A 19,092-nucleotide genomic window follows, 5' to 3' on the forward strand; every position below is an offset into this window, starting at 1 on the left:
TGTTAGCTTTTCGCCACAAATAGTATTTTATATTTAGCCCAAAATGTTGGAATTTGGCATGATTTGACCAGAGCATCTTCTTCCACATGCTAGATGTGTCTACTAAAAGGCTTTTTGCAAACAGGACTTCTTATGGCTTCCATAAAGACCACATTTGTGTAATACAGGACTAATAGTTGTCCTGTGGACAGATTCTGCCACCTGAGCTGTGGATCTCTGCACCTTCTCCATGGGCCTCCTATCTGTTTCTCTAATTAAGCTCTCTTTCCTTGGGATATCAGTTTAGGTGGACGGCCATGTCTTGGTAGGTTTGCAGTTATGCCATACTCCTTGCATTTTTGGATGAGGGAATGAACAGTGCTCCATGAGATGTTCATGCTTGGGCTATTTTTTTTTTTATATCCTAGCCCTGCTTTACTCTTCTCCACAACTTTATCCCTAACCTATCTCGTGTGTTCTTGGTTTTCATGATGCTATTTAATCCCTAATGATCTCAAACAAACCTCTGAGGCCTTCACAGAACAGCTGCAGTTATTCTGAGAATAATTTACACACAGGTGGACTCAAGTCACTAATTATGTGACTTCTGGAGGCAACTGGTCACTCAGGATTTTATTTAGGGGTATCCGACTACAGGGAGGCTGTATATAAATGCACATCACAGTTTTCACATTTATATTTTTTAAATAATTAGAAAACCATGTATCATATCCTTGATATGGGCCGGCGTCACCACCTGGAGCACCCAGGCAATTGCTGGGGCCCTGAGCAAGCCCACTCACTGTCGGGGACACCGGCACGCTATGGGGTCCGCTTGCTTAGGGCCCTAGCACTTGCTATACTTCCTGTTCCACCGCAGCCCCGCTGTCTTCCGTGTCTTCTGAATCTATCCTGTGACGTCTCAGGGCAGAGGGAGGGACGCCGGCACTACAGTACCCCCCCCTTTAGGCCCCCCCTTTTTTAGGCCAGACAGAAATTTAGCTAGGATGAGAGGGGCATGGATGTTCTCCCGGGGCTCCCACGTTCTCTCCTCAGGACCAAACCCCTTCCAATCTACCAGAAAAAAGGTCTTTCCTCTTACCCTTTTGGTGGCAAGAATGTTCTCTACCTCAAACTCGTCCTCAGCGGAAACCGGAGCAGGAGGCGTACCTGTATACTTGGAAAAAGAGTTAAGTACCACAGGTTTGAGGAGAGATACATGGAAGGAGTTAGGGATCCGTAAGTTGGCCGGGAGTTTCAATTTATAGGCCACCGGGTTGATCTGACTGGTGACCTCCAGAGGTCCGATGAACCGAGGCCCTAACTTGTAAGAAGGTATCTTGAGTCGAACATATTTAGATGAGAGCCAGACCTTATCTCCTGGACGAAATTGAGGAGGATCCAGGCGTTTTTTGTCAGCGTGTCTTTTCATCCGTTCGGACGACTGAAGGAGTGCGGATCGGGTACTCTCCCAAATGGAGGAAAATTTGCTAACGAGAGATTCCGCAGCCGGGTTGTCCACCGAGGTGGAGACAGGAAAAGGAATCCGAGGATGCTGACCAAAGACTACAAAAAACGGGGATTTGGAGGAGTATTCGCTCTCGTGATTATTGTAAGAGAACTCGGCCCATGGTAGGAGATCCACCCAGTCAGAATGGTGGGCATTAACGAAGTGCCGGAGGTAACTGGTCAGGTTCTGATTGATCCGCTCCACTTGACCATTGGACTGTGGGTGGTAAGCGGAAGAGAAGTCCAGGGTGACGTCTAGTAGTTTACAAGTGGCTCTCCAGAAGCGTGAGGTGAACTGTACCCCACGATCCGACACGATGTGGAGGGGCAGGCCATGAAGACGGAAGATGTGACGAATAAAGTCTCTAGCTAGCTCGGGTGCAGACGGGAGGCCTGGTAGGGGAACGAAATGAGCCATCTTGGAGAAGCGGTCAGCGACCACCCAAATGACCGTACAACCGGCAGAGAGTGGGAGGTCAGTTATGAAGTCCATTGCAATATGCTGCCAGGGGGCAGCAGGTACTGGGAGCGGAAGGAGGCGACCGGCTGGCAGATGTCTCGGAACCTTGTTGCGGGCGCAGGACACACAGGCAGAAACAAAGTCTATTACATCCTTGTGCAGGGTAGGCCACCAGTAGTGACGGGAAATAAGCTGGAGGGTCTTCTTCTGACCAGCGTGGCCAGCCAGTTTAGACGAGTGACCCCAGTGAAGGATCTTCTCCCGATCAGGTACTGATACGAATGTCTTTCCGGGAGGGAGACGATTTAGACTCACGGGAGCCACCTGCATTACTCTGGCGGGATCGATGATGTGTTTCGGATCTTCCTCGAGATCAGATACCAGAAAGGATCGAGACAAGGCGTCCGCCTTGACGTTTTTGTCAGCCGGGCGAAAATGAAGGACAAAATCAAAACGAGCAAAAAACAAGGACCACCGGGCTTGGCGCGGGTTAAGTCTCTGGGCATGCTGGAGGTAAGCCAAGTTCTTGTGGTCAGTGTAAATTATTACCGGGTGAAGAGCCCCCTCAAGCAGGTAACGCCACTCCTCCAATGCCAGTTTGATGGCCAATAACTCTCGATCTCCTATGGAATAATTGCGCTCTGAGGAGGAGAAGAGTTTAGAGAAGAAGCCGCAAGTTACCATCCTCCCGGAAGAAGATTTTAGAGTAAGTACCGCTCCAGCTCCAGAGGAGGAGGCGTCCACTTCCAGGAAGAACTGCTTGTTGCCGTCCGGGCGATGCAGCACCGGGGCGGAAGAGAAGGCCTGTTTTAAGGAAAGAAAGGCTTCTTCTGCTTCGGGCGGCCACTGTTTGGGATTAGTACCCTTACGGGTGAGCGCGGAAATTGGGGCAGTCCGGGAAGAGAAGTGTGGTATGAAGAGGCGGTAGTAGTTGGCGAAGCCCAGGAACCGCTGAATGGCTTTCAACCCCTCCGGTCGGGGCCATTTCTCGATGGCAGACAGTTTCTCTGGATCCATTCGTAGGCCGGTCTGAGAAATAATGTAGCCCAAAAACGGAAGCGAGGTCTGCTCAAAGAGGCACTTCTCGTATTTAGCGAAGAGGTGATTCTGCCTGAGCCTGAGCAGGACCTGACGAACGTCCCTCCGGTGAGTCTGGAGATCCGGAGAGAAGACCAAGATGTCGTCCAGGTACACCACTACGCAGGAGTAGAGAAGGTCCCGGAAGATGTCATTGACCAACTCTTGAAAGACGGCAGGAGCGTTACAGAGACCAAAGGGCATTACCAGGTATTCATAGTGGCCGTCCCGGGTGTTGAATGCCGTCTTCCATTCATCCCCCCTGACGGATACGAACCAGGTTGTACGCCCCACGGAGGTTTAGTTTGGTGAAGATTCTAGCCCCCCTCAGACGATCAAATAATTCTGGAATGAGCGGAAGGGGGTACTTATTCTTCACCGTGATCTGGTTTAGGCCTCTATAGTCTATACAGGGACGGAGAGAGCCGTCCTTCTTTTTGACGAAAAAGAAGCCTGCTCCCGCCGGGGAGGTAGATTTCCGGATGAATCCCCTGGCCAGATTCTCCTCAATATATTCGGACATCGACCGGGTCTCAGCAGCGGATAAAGGATAAATACGCCCACGGGGAGGAGTAGTACCGGGTAACAGGTCGATGGGACAGTCGTATGGTCTATGAGGGGGTAATGTCTCTGCCTCCTTTTTATTAAAGACATCAGCATAAGACCAATAAGGAATCGGAAGTCCAGGTAGATTAGCTGGGGTAGGAGAGGGACGGACGGGATGGACGGGAACCAGGCAGGTCTTATGACAGTCTTGTCCCCAGCGAAGGACTTCTCCGGTTTGCCAGTCAAGCACGGGTGCATGTTTCTGGAGCCAAGGCAGACCTAGCAAGAGGGCGTGAGAGAGTCCAGGCAGAACATGAAAGGAGATACTTTCAGAATGCAGCATTCCCACCTGCAGAGTAATGGATTCGGTGATGAGTTGGATGGGGCGTGGTAAGAGCCCCCCATCCACGGCAGCCACAGACAAGGGTACAGCCAGAGGTTTGGTGGGGATGCGGTATTTCTCTACCAGGGACTGTGAAATAAGATTCCCGGCTGCTCCAGAGTCCAGTTGGGCTAGTTCGAAATAACGGTTCTCCCCGTAGACGATTGAAACTGACAACAGCAGGGATGGAGAGGATTTATTCTTGTCTAGGTGGACCTCTCTGAGCGAACCTAGACACAGGCGTTTCCCGACCTCTCCGGGCAGGCACGGATCCGGTGCTCCTTACTGCCACAGTAGAAGCAGGTCCCCTCGGCACGGCGTAAGTCCTGACGGGTCTTGACCATCTTGGTCTGGTCGACCTGCATAGGCTCAGGAGGGTGTACCTGGTTAGAGACAGAAGGAGTGACGGGTTTCTGAAAAGTAGGAGCTAGACGTAGTAACCTCCTCTCACGGGTGACCTCTCTGGCACGCTCCTGGAACCGTAGGTCAATCCGGGTGGCAAGAGTTATTAAGTCATCGAGAGTGGTAGGAATGTCCCGACCGGCAAGTTCATCTTTAATACGGCCGGACAGACCCTCCCAGAAGACGGAAACCAGAGCGTCGTTATCCCAGGCCAGCTCCGAGGCAAGGGTACGGAACCGTATGGCATATTGGCCCACGGTGAGGCTTTCCTGACGGAGGCGTAGCAATGATGATGCGGATGAGGTCTTCCGTCCGGGTTCGTCGAAGACTTTCCGGAAAGCCGTGAGAAAAGCAGGCAAGTTGGACACCAGGGGGTCTCCTCTCTCCCATAGAGGATTTAGCCAGGCCAGAGCCTCCCCGGTGAGATGGGACATGATGAATGCAATTTTGGCTCGGTCGGAGTTAAACTGGTGGGACAATAGTTCAAAGTGCAGGGTGCACTGATTTATGAAGCCCCGAGCCTGGACGGAGTCGCCTCCGAAGCGAGGAGGTGCAGAAAGTCGGGGTCCGGGGTAGGATACCATGGTATTAGTGGGCAGCGGAGCTGCCGGATTGCGAGACATGGCACTGGCGGAGGTTGTCGGTGGAGCAGTCAGAGTATCCAGGCGAGTATTGACATTCCGCAGGTGACCCAAGATGGACTCCTGTTGGGACCTTTGACGGGACAGTTCATGACACAGGTCCGAGAGCGAGGGAGCTTGGGTGCCACCGGGTTCCATGGCCCGAGCAAACTGTAACGGGTCTGGGAGGCGGAACCTCTGGGCTACAATACAAGGGGGCGGTCCTTGTAAGGGAGCGGGTGGCGACCAGGCAGGCAGTCACAGGAGGTGACCTGGACAGTCTCTGAGTGAACGGGACAGTCTCTGAGTGAACGGGACAGTCTCTGAGTGAACGGGGCTGGAGGTCACGGCAAGTGACCGGGGCAGTCTCTAGGTATAGGGTTGGTACGACCTGTGGCGGCTGAAGATAGACGAGAGCTCCCAGGTGAGCAGGCGAGAGTCTCTGGATGAACGGGTGGTCACAGCATGTGACGGCGGAGCCTCCAGGAAGACCAGCGGACAGGCGACAGATGAGCGCTCCCAGGTGAGCGGGCAGAAGTCTCTGGACAGGCGGGTGGTCACAGCACGTGACGGCAGAGCCTCCGGGTAGGCAAACAGACAGGTAGCAGATGAGAGCTCCCAGGTGAGCGGGCAGGAGTCACTGGACAGGCAGGTGGTCACAGCACGTGACGGCGGAGCCTCCAGGTAGGCTAGCAGGCAGATAGCAGATGTGCGCTCCCAGGTGAGCGGGCAAGCTGGTCCATAGACAGACTGACAGGAGTTGGTAGGCAGACCGTCGGACCTCAGGCAGGCAGGCAGGTAGCTGATGTGCGCTCCCAGGTGAGCGGGCAAGAGTCTCTGGAATAGCTGGTGGTCACAGCACGTGACAGCGGAGCCTCCGGGCAGGCAAGCAGGCAGGTAGCGGAGAAGCGCTCCCAGGTGAGCGGGCAGGCTGGTCCTTAGACAGACTGACAGGAGTAGTAAGGCAGACCGTCGGACCTCAGACTAGCAGACAGGTAGCAAGTAATCAGGCAGGAATCTGACAGGTAACTGGCAGGTAACTGGCAACGGGACCTGAGGGCTGAAGTACAGGTGAGACACAGGTGCAAACAACATTGCTCGGGCACCTCCATTTTGGAGGAGGTGCCTTATATATGATGAAGTCCTCCGGCCATTGGCCGGGGACTCCTTAGGACGACGCGCGCGGCCCCTTTAAGAGGAGGGGAGCGCGCGCGCGCCCTAAGCACAGGGGCCGGGAAGGAGCGCGCGCTGAGAGCAGAGCGGGAGGAGGACGCCGGGAAGGAGCGCGCGCTGACAGCAGAGCGGGAGAGGGACGCCGGGCACGGGGCAGAGCGGTGAGGGGAGCAGCGTCCCTGCCTAGCAGAGGGCAGGGACGCCGGCACTACACACACACACAAACATATACAAAGGCACATACAGGCATAAATATATTTGAAACACAAAAATACATATAAACTGACATACCACGCATACATAGATAACACAGTGATATCTGCACACACGGCACTCACCATCTCCCTGCTCGGCTCCCGTCGTCCAGCTCCTCTCCGGTGGTAAATAGCAGTACTGGGCACACTGCATGACGTCACATTAGAAGACACGACCGCGCAGAAGAAGCAGGGGCCCTGCGCAGTTGCTGGGGGAGCGGTCCGGGGCCCACCAGCCCAGCCCACCCCCTGCCTGCCGGGATATGTGTGCATTGGAGCCGCACACATTATAATGAGGGCAATCTGGCCATGGGCCCCCGGAGCCTTGGGCCCCGGGCTGTATCCCAGATTGCCCTCATTATAATCCATCTATGGGTATGGCATTGATCCATACACACATCACATTTAAAAAATGGATCTGTGTGATTGATCCGTAACAGTACATGTTACATGTCATCCATGCAGCAGATCAGACTTGGTCATTAAAGGTCAGGTCAGGTCATGATGCTGCTACCACCATGTTTGACGGTGGGGATGGTGCTTTCAGGGTAATATGCAGCGTTAGCTTTTCGCCACAAATAGTATTTTATATTTAGCCCAAAATGTTGGAATTTGGCATGATTTGACCAGAGCATCTTCTTCCACATGCTAGATGTGTCTACTAAAAGGCTTTTTGCAAACAGGACTTCTTATGGCTTCCATAAAGACCACATTTGTGTAATACAGGACTAATAGTTGTCCTGTGGACAGATTCTGCCACCTGAGCTGTGGATCTCTGCACCTTCTCCATGGGCCTCCTATCTGTTTCTCTAATTAAGCTCTCTTTCCTTGGGATATCAGTTTAGGTGGACGGCCATGTCTTGGTAGGTTTGCAGTTATGCCATACTCCTTGCATTTTTGGATGAGGGAATGAACAGTGCTCCATGAGATGTTCATGCTTGGGCTATTTTTTTTTTTATATCCTAGCCCTGCTTTACTCTTCTCCACAACTTTATCCCTAACCTGTCTCGTGTGTTCTTGGTTTTCATGATGCTATTTAATCCCTAATGATCTCAAACAAACCTCTGAGGCCTTCACAGAACAGCTGCAGTTATTCTGAGAATAATTTACACACAGGTGGACTCAAGTCACTAATTATGTGACTTCTGGAGGCAACTGGTCACTCAGGATTTTATTTAGGGGTATCCGACTACAGGGAGGCTGTATATAAATGCACATCACAGTTTTCACATTTATATTTTTTAAATAATTAGAAAACCATGTATCATATCCTTGATATGGGCCGGCGTCACCACCTGGAGCACCCAGGCAATTGCTGGGGCCCTGAGCAAGCCCACTCACTGTCGGGGACACCGGCACGCTATGGGGTCCGCTTGCTTAGGGCCCTAGCACTTGCTATACTTCCTGTTCCACCGCAGCCCCGCTGTCTTCCGTGTCTTCTGAATCTATCCTGTGACGTCTCAGGGCAGAGGGAGGGATGACGTCACTACAGCGCGCTCTCTGCTGAGCAGTCACAGTGCAGAGAGCGGGTAGACGCTGAAGAGCCTGGAGCACGGCAGTGGGAAACCAGCAGAGGTGAGTATTTGATTTTTTTTTTAATTTATTTATGGAGCAATTTATGGGGGTCATAGTGTATGGAGCAATATATGGAGCCCATTCTGTATAGGGCATTATATGGGGCCCATACTGTATGGAGCATTATATGGGGCCCATTCTGTATAGAGCATTATATGGGGCCCATAATGTATGGAGCATTATATGAGGCCCATTCTGTATGGAGCATTATATGGAGCCCATACTGTATGGAGCATTATATGGGGCCCATTCCGTATGGAGCATTATAAGGGGGCCATTCTGTATGGAGCATTATATGGGGCCCATTCTGTATAGGGCATTATATGGGGCCCATACTGTATGGGGCATTATATGGGGCCCATACTGTATGGAGCATTATATGAGGCCCATTCTGTATGGAGCTTTATAAGGGGGCCATTCTGTATGGAGCATTATATGGGGCCCATTCAGTATGGAGCATTATATGGGGCCCATTTTGTGTGGAGTATTATATGGGGTCCATTATTCTGTATGGAGCATTATATGGGGCCCATTCTGTATGGAGCATTACATGGAACCCATTATTCTGTATGTAACATTAAATGGGGCCCATTATTCTGTATAGAGCATTATATGGGGCCCATTATTCTGTATGCAGCATTATATGGGGCCCATTATACTGTATGGAGCATTATATGGTGTCCATAATTCTGTATGGCGCATTATATGGGGCTCATTATTCTGTATGGAGCATTATATGGTGTCCAGTATTCTGTATGGACCAATATATGGAGTTCATTATTCTGTATGGAGCATTATATGGGGCCCATTATTCTGTATGGAGCATTATATGGGGTCCATTATTTTGTATGGAGCATTATATGGGGCCCATTATTCTGAATGAAGCAATATATGGGGCCCATAATACTCTATGGAGGACTATGTGGTGCCCATAATACTGTATGGAGGACTAAGTGGTGCCCATAAAACTGTATGGAGGACTATGTGGGCTCATTATACTGTATGGAGGACTATGTGCGGCCAGTATCCTCTATGGAGCGTTATATGGGGTCCATTATTCTGTATGGAGCATTATATGGCGTCCATTATTATGTATGGAGGATTATATGGGGTTCATTATTCTGTATGGAGCGTTATATAGGGTCCATTATTCTGTATGGAGGACATTATATGGGGGGCCCAGCTTTCAGTATGGAGGACTATACTGTCCAGTCTGCACTGTGTGCTGCGAGGATTTGCCGGTTTCTGAGCTATTGTGGAATTTACAATAGATATCACTCATCTAATGTAAGAAGTGAAATCTTTGCATTGTACTATATATATATATATATATTTCTCTGCGGTATCTGTGCATCATGAATGGTGGTATGTGTTAAAGGGGCCACTGAGACTCTTTCGCCCAGGGCCCACAATACCTGGAGTCGGCCCTGTCCTTTTCACTTCACAACAACTTGATACTTTGTGGTGGTATATCACATAAAATCCCAATAAAATACCTTACACACACAAACCTAAATGTATCAGCCATGATGCACCGAGCGCCTGTATTTGGTTTGAACAGTCATTCTGTGCTGACAGAGGCCCTTTATACATCTGTGTTTTAACCCTGACATCCCTATGGCGTTACAACAATATCTATCCCATCCAGGATGGAGTAAGCTCTCAGGTTTGTGTACTCAGTTACCATAGTTACCTTGCATCTTTCTCTTTCTCTCTTATTGGCTCCTTTGACAATCAGTCACGGAGAGGAGGGACTTCCTGTGTTCTGCAGCAGCTCCAGCTCCTTGTTTATACTTTACCAGGTATAGCGCCTCTGACAGATGTACCTCTATATTACACCCAGCTCTTATATATATATAGATATATATATACGCCCTGCATATGAGAAGCTTGGAAAGGATTCCTCGCAGAATGTTCAGTTAACTCTTTCCACACTAGCATTCTATAGAGATTAAACCTTTGTGCTTTGAATAGGAAAGAGTTAAAACAGCATTCTAAAGCCGACCTGCTCTGCCGGATGGGATTATTAACTCTATCATTTCCAGAGAGCACAGTTTAGAGGGAGCAGCGGCTGTCCCTGCACTTGTGAGTGCACATAGTGGGCACGGCGCTGTGTTTTATCTTGACATGACCCCCTGTATACTTCCTGAGGTTTCATGATGACTTTCCTGACCAATGACAATCACTAGATCCCATGATCCTCTTGTAAACAGACACTAGTGTGCTGCCTAATAATGAGCAGGGACTGGCAGGGTTCTGCTGACACCTTCTCTACTGTGCACAATTTCTGCTGAATCATGGTGATCAGGTTCTTCCAGCCTTTATAGAAAGCTGCTGGATCCAGTGCTGCTCACTGTGTCTGAGGCTTCGCAGGGAGCAGGTAGGTGACATGTTATCGTTCCCTTCTGCTTTGCAGCAATCTTGCAGTTTCTCTAATTATTTTGCACACTGTAAACTTCCTTAGGTGTTTCTGTATCTTACGGCTTTAATAGATTTGCTCTAATACACTGGCATTCACATGAAGCTGTTGAGTTTGGGTCAGGACACCCACAGACTGTTCGTGCATCACAGACCGCGACACATGGATGTCTGAGTGTAGCCTAAGAACTCATTCACACGTCCGATTTTTTTTTTTTTCCACATACGAGAAAAACGTACCGATTATTCTGATCAGAGTTTGGTCCAAGTATCATCCGTGTGGAGAAATTAAAAAAAAAAGTTTCTCCACCCTCTCCATTTTGACAGTCCATGGACATCAGACCGTACTTTGACATCATCCAAGTACTGTCCTATTTTTCTACAGACCCATTGACTTGCGTTGTTGATTTTGATCTGACACTCAGATCAAAATCGAACATGTCCCTGCGATTTTCCGCAAACCTGTCGTCACGAAAAATCATGGAAACATGAATGGTCCCATAGACTATCACAGGTATGAACACGGTCTGTGAAAAAACATAGATAGCACTCGTACGTGAAAATGTGACACATGAATGAGCCCTAAAACTGAGCAAATCTATTTACATGACACTGATCCAGCAGCCTTGTCAGTAGTCCATCCATAGCCAGTGGAGGGTAGCCCTGTGTTCCACCTCTTACCTGCTGGAATCTGCCATGCCTCTTCTGATTATTAGGCCCGGTGCACCGCCATGAATACATCACGCCACAACAATAACATTGCACCGGGCCTACTACCTAGAAGGGGCTCCTGTACGGTGGCCACGGAAAACCGGCGTGGTGCTGCATCAGGGTCCTGACAATTGATTTAGTCATCTCTACAACCTGACTCGATTTCTGCAAGATGTGCGACATATGTCTAATAACTCACGCCGTGTCTGTAAGGATAGATACAAGAATTAGCCCCTCTCAAAGGGGCTAACCAGCATTGGCCCAATCCATGGGAATAAATGGCATGTTTCTTATTGTTATGGAAATTTTCCAAATGACATGTATGGTGTATAGATTGTATGCAATCCGGATCAAATCTGACCTGTATGAACATACACATGTCGTACTCTGTCCTCACTTGTCAGACGAGCTTCTCTGTTGTAACACGATCCTCACACCCAGAAGCCACATGCCCAAATCCTTTACCTACACCTTTTTTTTTAAGACAAAATTCAAGAGTATCTTAAAGGGGCCCTCCAGTTAAGACATTTTTTTTTACACCCACAGGATCTACCTATCAAAAAGAGAGGAACTTTGTAGGTGGAGACCCTCAAACACGGCCCCCTACACTTCCTATACATGATATAGGGCTTGATTCATCATTGCATTTCTGCCAGTATTTTGCTTTAAAAATTCCTCAATTAGTGACTTTTTGATTTGCATCACGTTTTGTGCTTTTTTTCAAGTAGTCTTTTGTGGTTTAGTTTTGGCTCAAAATACGTCACTGAAAAAAGCAAATCCAAAAAATTTAAGGAACTTAAAAAAACATAAATGATGAATCCTGTCCGGAATGATTAAATACCTTCCCTGTTTCTGCTGTCCCTTCCTGGACACATTTAAGAATTGCATTTTAGCAAATAATACATAAAAAAAAAAAAATATCCCAGTATGTAGTAGGTGTAATAATAATATTAGCAAATGCCTCCAATTAGAAATGCAATGTAGTTCTTCTGATTCGCTATATCGCTTACCCCATGTGCAGGGCATTGCAGTAATTTAGGTATCCATGGTTACGACCACTAATAACTAACTGTCGCTGGTCGTAACCATGGATACCTAAGCTACTGCAATACCCTTCACATGGTGTAAGCGACATAGCGAATCAGAAGAACTATGCTACATTTCTCATTGGAGGTTATTATTATTATTATTATTATTACACCTACTACATGTTGGGATAGGATCTTGGAGATGGGAATACCTCTTTAATGCAAGAATATTTCTCCCCATGAACTTGGATTTGGGATTCACAGCTACTGAAAGTGTGCTACATTTAGTAGCTCCAAGTATTGGATAAGGATGCATGTACTCATACCAATGTACACATGTAATAATTGATATTAAATAGGACTTTTAACCACTTTTTACAAGCTAAACTAGCTACAGCATTTCTTGATAAAGTGTCTGAAGATCTGAATAAGGCTGTGCCCACGATGCAGAAATGCTCCGGATTTTTCCTGAGCGTTTCTGCATCTCCCTGGCAGAAAAAACGCATGCGGATTGTACATGCGGATTGTACATGCGGATTGTACATGCGTTTTCCTGCCAGGGACATGCAGATGTGAAGCGTTCTTCACATGCATTTCCACATGCGGGTTGACAAGCGCTTTCCAAGTGATTTTAGCATCACTTGGAAAGTGCTTGACAACTTGGTCACACTATATAAATCCATGCAACCAGCATGTATTTATATAGTGTGACCGTAAGAATGTTAAAAAATAAAAAATAAATCTATACTTACCTTCTGATGGCCCCCGGAGTTTTGCTTCGCTCGGTCCTGGCTGCCGGCAGATCGCGGTACACTGAAGGACCTGCCGTCACATGACTATAACGTCAGCGCAGGTCTTTCAGTCCACCGCGATCTGCCGGCAATGGAGGACGAGCGCAGCGGGGACCATCAGAAGGTAAATATAACATTTATTTTTTATTTTATTCATTTTTTTACAGTTTTCTATGGTACCCGGGACCGGGGGAGAGTCTCCTCTTCTCCAAACCTGGGCACCATCCGCACATTAGAACGCATGGAATGCGCATCTACAGATCCAGTGATGCGCATTCCATGCGTTCTAATGCAAGTCAATGGCGGCGAAAACAACGCGCTTCCGCAAAATAATTGATAGTGCTGTGTTTTTTTCCGCAATGATAATCCGCAGCGGAAATTTCCGCAGCATGTGCACAGCACATGCGGATTATCATTGAGGAACATGGCAGACCTTCTACCATGCGTTTTTTAAGCATTTCTGCAGTGTTTTTGCCGCTGCGGAAACGCTTAAAAAACGCATCGTGGGCACACAGCCTAAAAGCAAACACCCCCAGAGAAGAATCTCTGCTTAGTTGAAGTGGAAATTAGCATATAAGCTTTACAAGCTAATGTCTCCGCCACGGAGATGAGAAATAAAAAAAAAAACAATGAAAAATACTTTATATTCCGATCTTTAGCCCCTTTATCATGATGTGGCCAGTTTAACACATAAAAAATAGTTCACACGTTCAGTATTTGGTCAGTATTTTACATCAGTATTTGTAAGCCAAAACCAGGAGTGGGTGATAAATACAGAAGTGGTGACGTGTTTCTATTATACTTTTCCTCTGATTGTCCCACTCCTGGTTTTGGCTTACAAATACTGATGTAAAATACTGACCAAATACTGAACATGTGACAGCCGGCTCTGTGCTGATGCTTTGCTGAGCCGGCTGTCAGTCAGTGCCAGGGTGCGGTTACAGTCGCCTCTCAGTGATCCGTGGCTGAAGCCGCTGCGGCTGCGCCTCTGTGACTGAAAGGTGGAGGCGACTGTAGTGCAGCGTCCGCGCGGCTTTAGAACGCTGTTAACCTGCAGATTAACCCCATATCTGCAGGTTAATAGTGTTTGCGGACAGGTTCCCATTAAAAAAATTACTTCAATCACCATATTATTTGAGAATATACTTTATTTTTCAGCCAAGAGACTATTACGAGGGCTCGATTATTGTGGGACAAGCTGTATTGTTTACTTGTACCATTTTACTCAAGTTTTTGAGGAGGTAGAGAGACCAAAAAAACTGTGATTTCCATTTTTTTACCCTGTTTCGGTGGTCACATTATGGAATAAATGTTTTGATATTTTATTATTTTTATCAGTTCTGAAAATTACACAGTGATGCCAATTATGTCATTTTTTAAAAAAAAAAAAAATTTAGATTCTGCTATTTATGTTTTGGGAAAAAGGGTGTTGATTTAAACTTTTTATTTTTATTTTTCTACATTACTTATTTGTCCCAATAGGGGACTTGAACCTAACTTGATCGTTTTCAGTAGGCCCTAGAATACTATGGCACATGACAATGCCATTGGGGTGATGGGCGTCAGAAGGGACCCCTCCCGCTAAATGCTAATGTCGTGATTGAAGATCGTTCTGATCGGGGTTAGCAACAGTTATTCATCCGGCACCCGAGCTGAGTAGATTGAGCTCCCAAAGCTATAACAGTAAATGTTCTTCTCCCCCAATGTTGCCAGGGATTCATATATATCATTATATCTATGATGATATTAGATTTGTTTTTCTGTTACGGGGCTCCTAATCCCCAGCACAGACATACAGTCATATGAAAAAGTTTGGGCACCCCTATTAATCTTAAGCTTAATGTTTTATAAAAATTGGTGTTTTTGCAACAGCTATTTCAGTTTGATATATGTAATAACTGTTGGACACAGTAATGTTTCTGCCTTGAAATGAGGTTTATTGTGCTAACAGAAAATGTGCAATCTGCATTCAAACAAAATTTGACCGGTGCATAAGTATGGGCACCCTTATCATTTTCTTGTTTTAAATACTCCTGCCTACTTTTTACTGACTTACTAAAGCACTTTTTTTGGTTTTGTAACCTCATTGAGCTTTGAACTTTATAGCCAGGTGTATGCAATCATGAGAAAAGCTACTTAAAGTGGCCACTTGCAAGTTGTTCTCCTGTTTGAATCTCCTCTGAAGAGTGGCATCATGGGCTCCTCAAAACAACTGTCAAATGATCTGAAAACAAAGATTATTCAACATAGTTGTTCAGGGGAAGGATACAAAAAGCTGTCTCAGAGATTTAACCTGTCAGTTTCCACTGTGAGGAACATAGTAAGGAAATGGAAGAACATAGGGACAGTTCTTGTTAAGGCCAGAAGTGTCAGGACAAGAAAAACATCAGAAAGGCAGAGAAGAAGAATGGTGAGATCAGTCAAGGACAATCCTCAGACCACCTCCAGAGAGCTGCAGCATCAACTTGCTGCAGATGGTGTCACTGTGCATCGGTCAACTATACAACGCACTTTGCACAAGGAGAAGCTGTATGGGAGAGTGATGCGAAAGAAGCCGTTTCTGCAAGTACGCACAAACAGAGTCAGCTGAGGTATGCAAAAGCACATTTGAAGAAGCCTATTTCTTTTTGGAAGAAGGTCCTGTGGACTGATGAAACCAAGATTGAGTTGTTTGGTCATACAAAAAGGCGTTATGCATGGTGGCAAAAAAACACAGCATTCCAAGAAAAACACTTGCTACCCACAGTAAAATTTGGTGGAGGTTCCATCATGCTTTGGGGCTGTGTGGTCAATGCCGGCACTGGGAATCTTGTTAAAGTTGAGGGACGCATGGATTCCACTCAGTATCAGCAGATTCTTGGCAATAGTGTTCAAGAATCAGTGATAAAGTTGAAGTTACGCAGTGGATGGATCTTTCAGCAAGACAATGATCCAAAACACCGCTCCAAATCTACTCAGGCATTCATGCAGAGGAACAATTACAATGTTCTGGAATGGCCATCCCAGTCCCCAGACCTGAATATCATTGAACATCTGTGGGATCATTTGAAGAGGCTGTCCATGCTCGGCGACCATCAAACTTTACTGAACTGGAATTGTTTTGTAAAGAGGAATGGTCAAAAATACCTTCATCCAGGATCCAGGAACTCATTAAAAGCTACAGGAAGCGACTAGAGGCTGTTATTTTTGCAAAAGGAGGATCTACTAAATATTAATGTCACTTTTCTGGTGAGGTGCCCATACTTATGCACCGGTCAAATTTTGTTTGAATGCAGATTGCACATTTTCTGTTAGTACAATAAACCTCATTTCAAGGCAGAAACATTACTGTATCCAACAGTTATTACATATATCAAACTGAAATAGCTGTTGCAAAAACACCAATTTTTATAAAACATTAAGCTTAAGATTAATAGGGGTGCCCAAACTTTTTCATATGACTGTATATGAAATGAATAACATGATGGATTCCTGCAATCACCACTAGAGGGCGCTTACTTATTGTGTTATTATTGAGCTCAGTGTAGATCAGTATGCAGTAAGCTCTCTAGCACTCTCTAGTGGTGGCTCAAGAGGGGATATTAACATTAAATCTAAAAAAAAAACAATTTTTTTTTATTATTTCCATTATTTGTCACTAATCTCTCCTGTTGCTATAGCCTAAATTAACACTTTTTGTCTATTGCAGTATTCGTGCCTTTGCTCACACCTTTCTTTTTATCTTGTCCGTGTCCTTTTATTTCTGGCTAGGTTTCTCTTTAAATGTAGAACTAGAATGAATCCATTACTCCCTCTTGGGAGGTCTTTCTTGTAACATTGTTTACAATTTGTTTCCATTTAGTTAAGAAAACAAAGCAGGGAACTTGGAATATCCTGGCTTTGTTGGAGCACTGTGTTGGAGCGCTGTGCTTTCTATTAACGTGTACTACCTTTGGGGAGCAAACACTGAACCCCCCCCCCAGCAGCTGAAACTTTTGGTGCATGTTACAGATCGCAGCGTCCAGGACCAGATCCAGACTCGTGTATGCTGTCTCAAGTTGCAAGAATGGCCGGAAGAAAAGTGACAAAAGTAGTCCTCAGTGTTGAGCAGTCAGAGGGAGTTGGTGCCCGTGTCCGCAGGAGCATTGGCAGATCAGAGGTAGGCGTTTATATCTTTCTACTGAATCATTAGGCTATAAAGCAATGTTTCCCAACCTCGGCTCCTTATTAGTTACATTTTTGCAGTGCTGATATCCTACTATTCCTGCTCTTCTGTTGCTGATTCATTTCATCCCTGCTGTGTATTTGCCAGCTGCTGCGCCCCAGCTTGATCCCAACGAATCAACAAACTATTGTAGGCGAAATTTGGCAGGAGGTTCAATAATGCAAACACAATTACCCATAACCGTCGTCCTTGGTGAATCTCATTGTGAACAAAACATGGGGAACGTTCCAAACACATGAATCATTAGATTACTCCTGAAAGCAGCTTGATTTTTCAATGTGTTCACCGCACTGAAGATACAATGGAGAATGGAGCACAGATATGTTCTAGTCTGGTATGGACTATAGGATATGAGTATACCGTATGTCCATTACCCTACATAATGTGCAGTGTTAAATGACCATCATCGTGCTTTCTGGTCAGCAGTCGTATAATAACTCATTTATACAGGCAGACCGCACTCCTGATGCGCGCTCAACGAATAATCTGTGCAATATCATTAACTGCTCATAGGCTTGGTCTCGGCATCACGAGCCCTGTTTAACTAGCGTGATGTGTGCTGCCAAGAATGATTATCTTTTTTTCACCATTTTCATAATTTCACCTGATGAACGAGCATTTTTCTCGTTTGTCAGGTGATCAGCAGCCTGTTTTCCCTGCATGATTATCAAGAAGTGAGCGTTCTTAGGAAATTTCGTTCATAATAGAGTATATGCAACTTAAAAAGTTATCCATGACTATGATATTTTTTTTTTTACTATGGGCCTAAGAACTACCTGCCTCTTCTGCCCAGCGCAGATCTCTGCCTCTGCCGGCACAAAGCGGTCATAGACCGTTATTGCCAGCATTTCAGCTGCTTCCGCTGACATCACATCACAACTACTTTATTGACGGGGCTTCACCGTCAGTGTCATGATGATTGGCAGCCAGCCCCCTGCTGCCTAACTGCGGGGAGCCAGCTGTCAGTCAGCATGACATCAGCAGACACCCACTGCTGACAGAGCAGCGTGGAGGAAGAAAAGCTGCTCTGTTGACATGAAGCCGCCGAATCGCCGCAGGAGCAGTCAGTGACTGCTCCGAGCCAGCACCGGATAGAGCGTGCAGGAGACTAGAGTGGTGTAGAGGTCATTACCTTAATATCTCTGGTGGTAAAATGGTTAAAGTTACTCTCTTGTATACCCTATGGTTATGATTTACTATCTAATATTCCTGCTAGTCCATGTTAGGTGAATAAATAATGTAATACTACTTATTTTACGTATTGAAATTACAGTTCATTCTGGTCTTAAGAGTCCAGTGGGTGGTCCTAATCCGTAATTGACAGCTTTCTGTAGATGCACACTTACACAGAAAAGGATCTCAGTTACTGTGTAGCACCGCCCATTTGACTCTGGAGCCCAGAATCGGCAACGATTTCAATGAAAATATGCAAGTTATACTGAATCCTTTCCCCACCTTTTGCTGGATGTCCATAAGGAAATTCAATACCAAAGTGATATTTGTGATGTCACTTACTGAACATTTTGCAGTGGAACAAATGTAAGGAGATAGAGGGGTATCGTTGTAATATATAATGTGACATGCTTTATCAGTGATGGTGTTGTATTTTTCCCGAAAGTAGGGAGAGTTAGGCTGTGTGCCCACTATACATTTTTTAAGCGTTTCCGCAGCGCCAATTCCGCCGCGAAAAAGCTTAAAAAATGCTTGGTAGAAGGCCTGCCATGTTCCCCAATGATAATCCGCATGTGCTGTGCACATACTGCGGAAATTTTTCGCTGCGGATTATCATTGCGGAAAAATCCGCAGCACTACCATTAATTTTGCAGAATTGTGGCGTTTTTGCTGCCATTGACTTGCACTGAATCACTTAATATCCGCATGACTACATGTGCACATGCGGATATTAAGACTCTCCTCCAGACCCGGGTACCATAGTACCTGTAAAAAAAAAAAAAAAAAAAAA

The 19,092-nt window shown here is 46.4% G+C and overlaps 1 protein-coding gene across 2 annotated transcripts in view; it reads left to right on the plus strand.

Moving 5' to 3' along the window:
- The first annotated feature begins 9,687 nt into the window (after positions 1–9,687).
- PIR (pirin) overlaps positions 9,688–19,092 on the plus strand; it is a 76,610-nt gene continuing 67,205 nt past the window's right edge. The window contains exons 1-2 of one of the 2 annotated variants that reach the window (XM_073668064.1): positions 9,688–9,779; positions 16,916–17,063. In XM_073668064.1, coding sequence (XP_073524165.1) covers positions 16,950–17,063 — 114 coding nt within the window. In that variant the 5' untranslated portion in view covers positions 9,688–9,779; positions 16,916–16,949. Of the gene's footprint in view, positions 9,780–10,014; positions 10,358–16,915; positions 17,064–19,092 lie in introns of those variants that run through there. The other variant, XM_073668063.1, reaches the window with a different exon arrangement.

This window comes from Phyllobates terribilis, unplaced genomic scaffold, assembly GCF_046119375.1.
Source record: "Phyllobates terribilis strain yellow unplaced genomic scaffold, ASM4611937v1 Scaffold_2__4_contigs__length_985480577, whole genome shotgun sequence".
NCBI lineage: Eukaryota > Metazoa > Chordata > Amphibia > Anura > Dendrobatidae > Phyllobates > Phyllobates terribilis.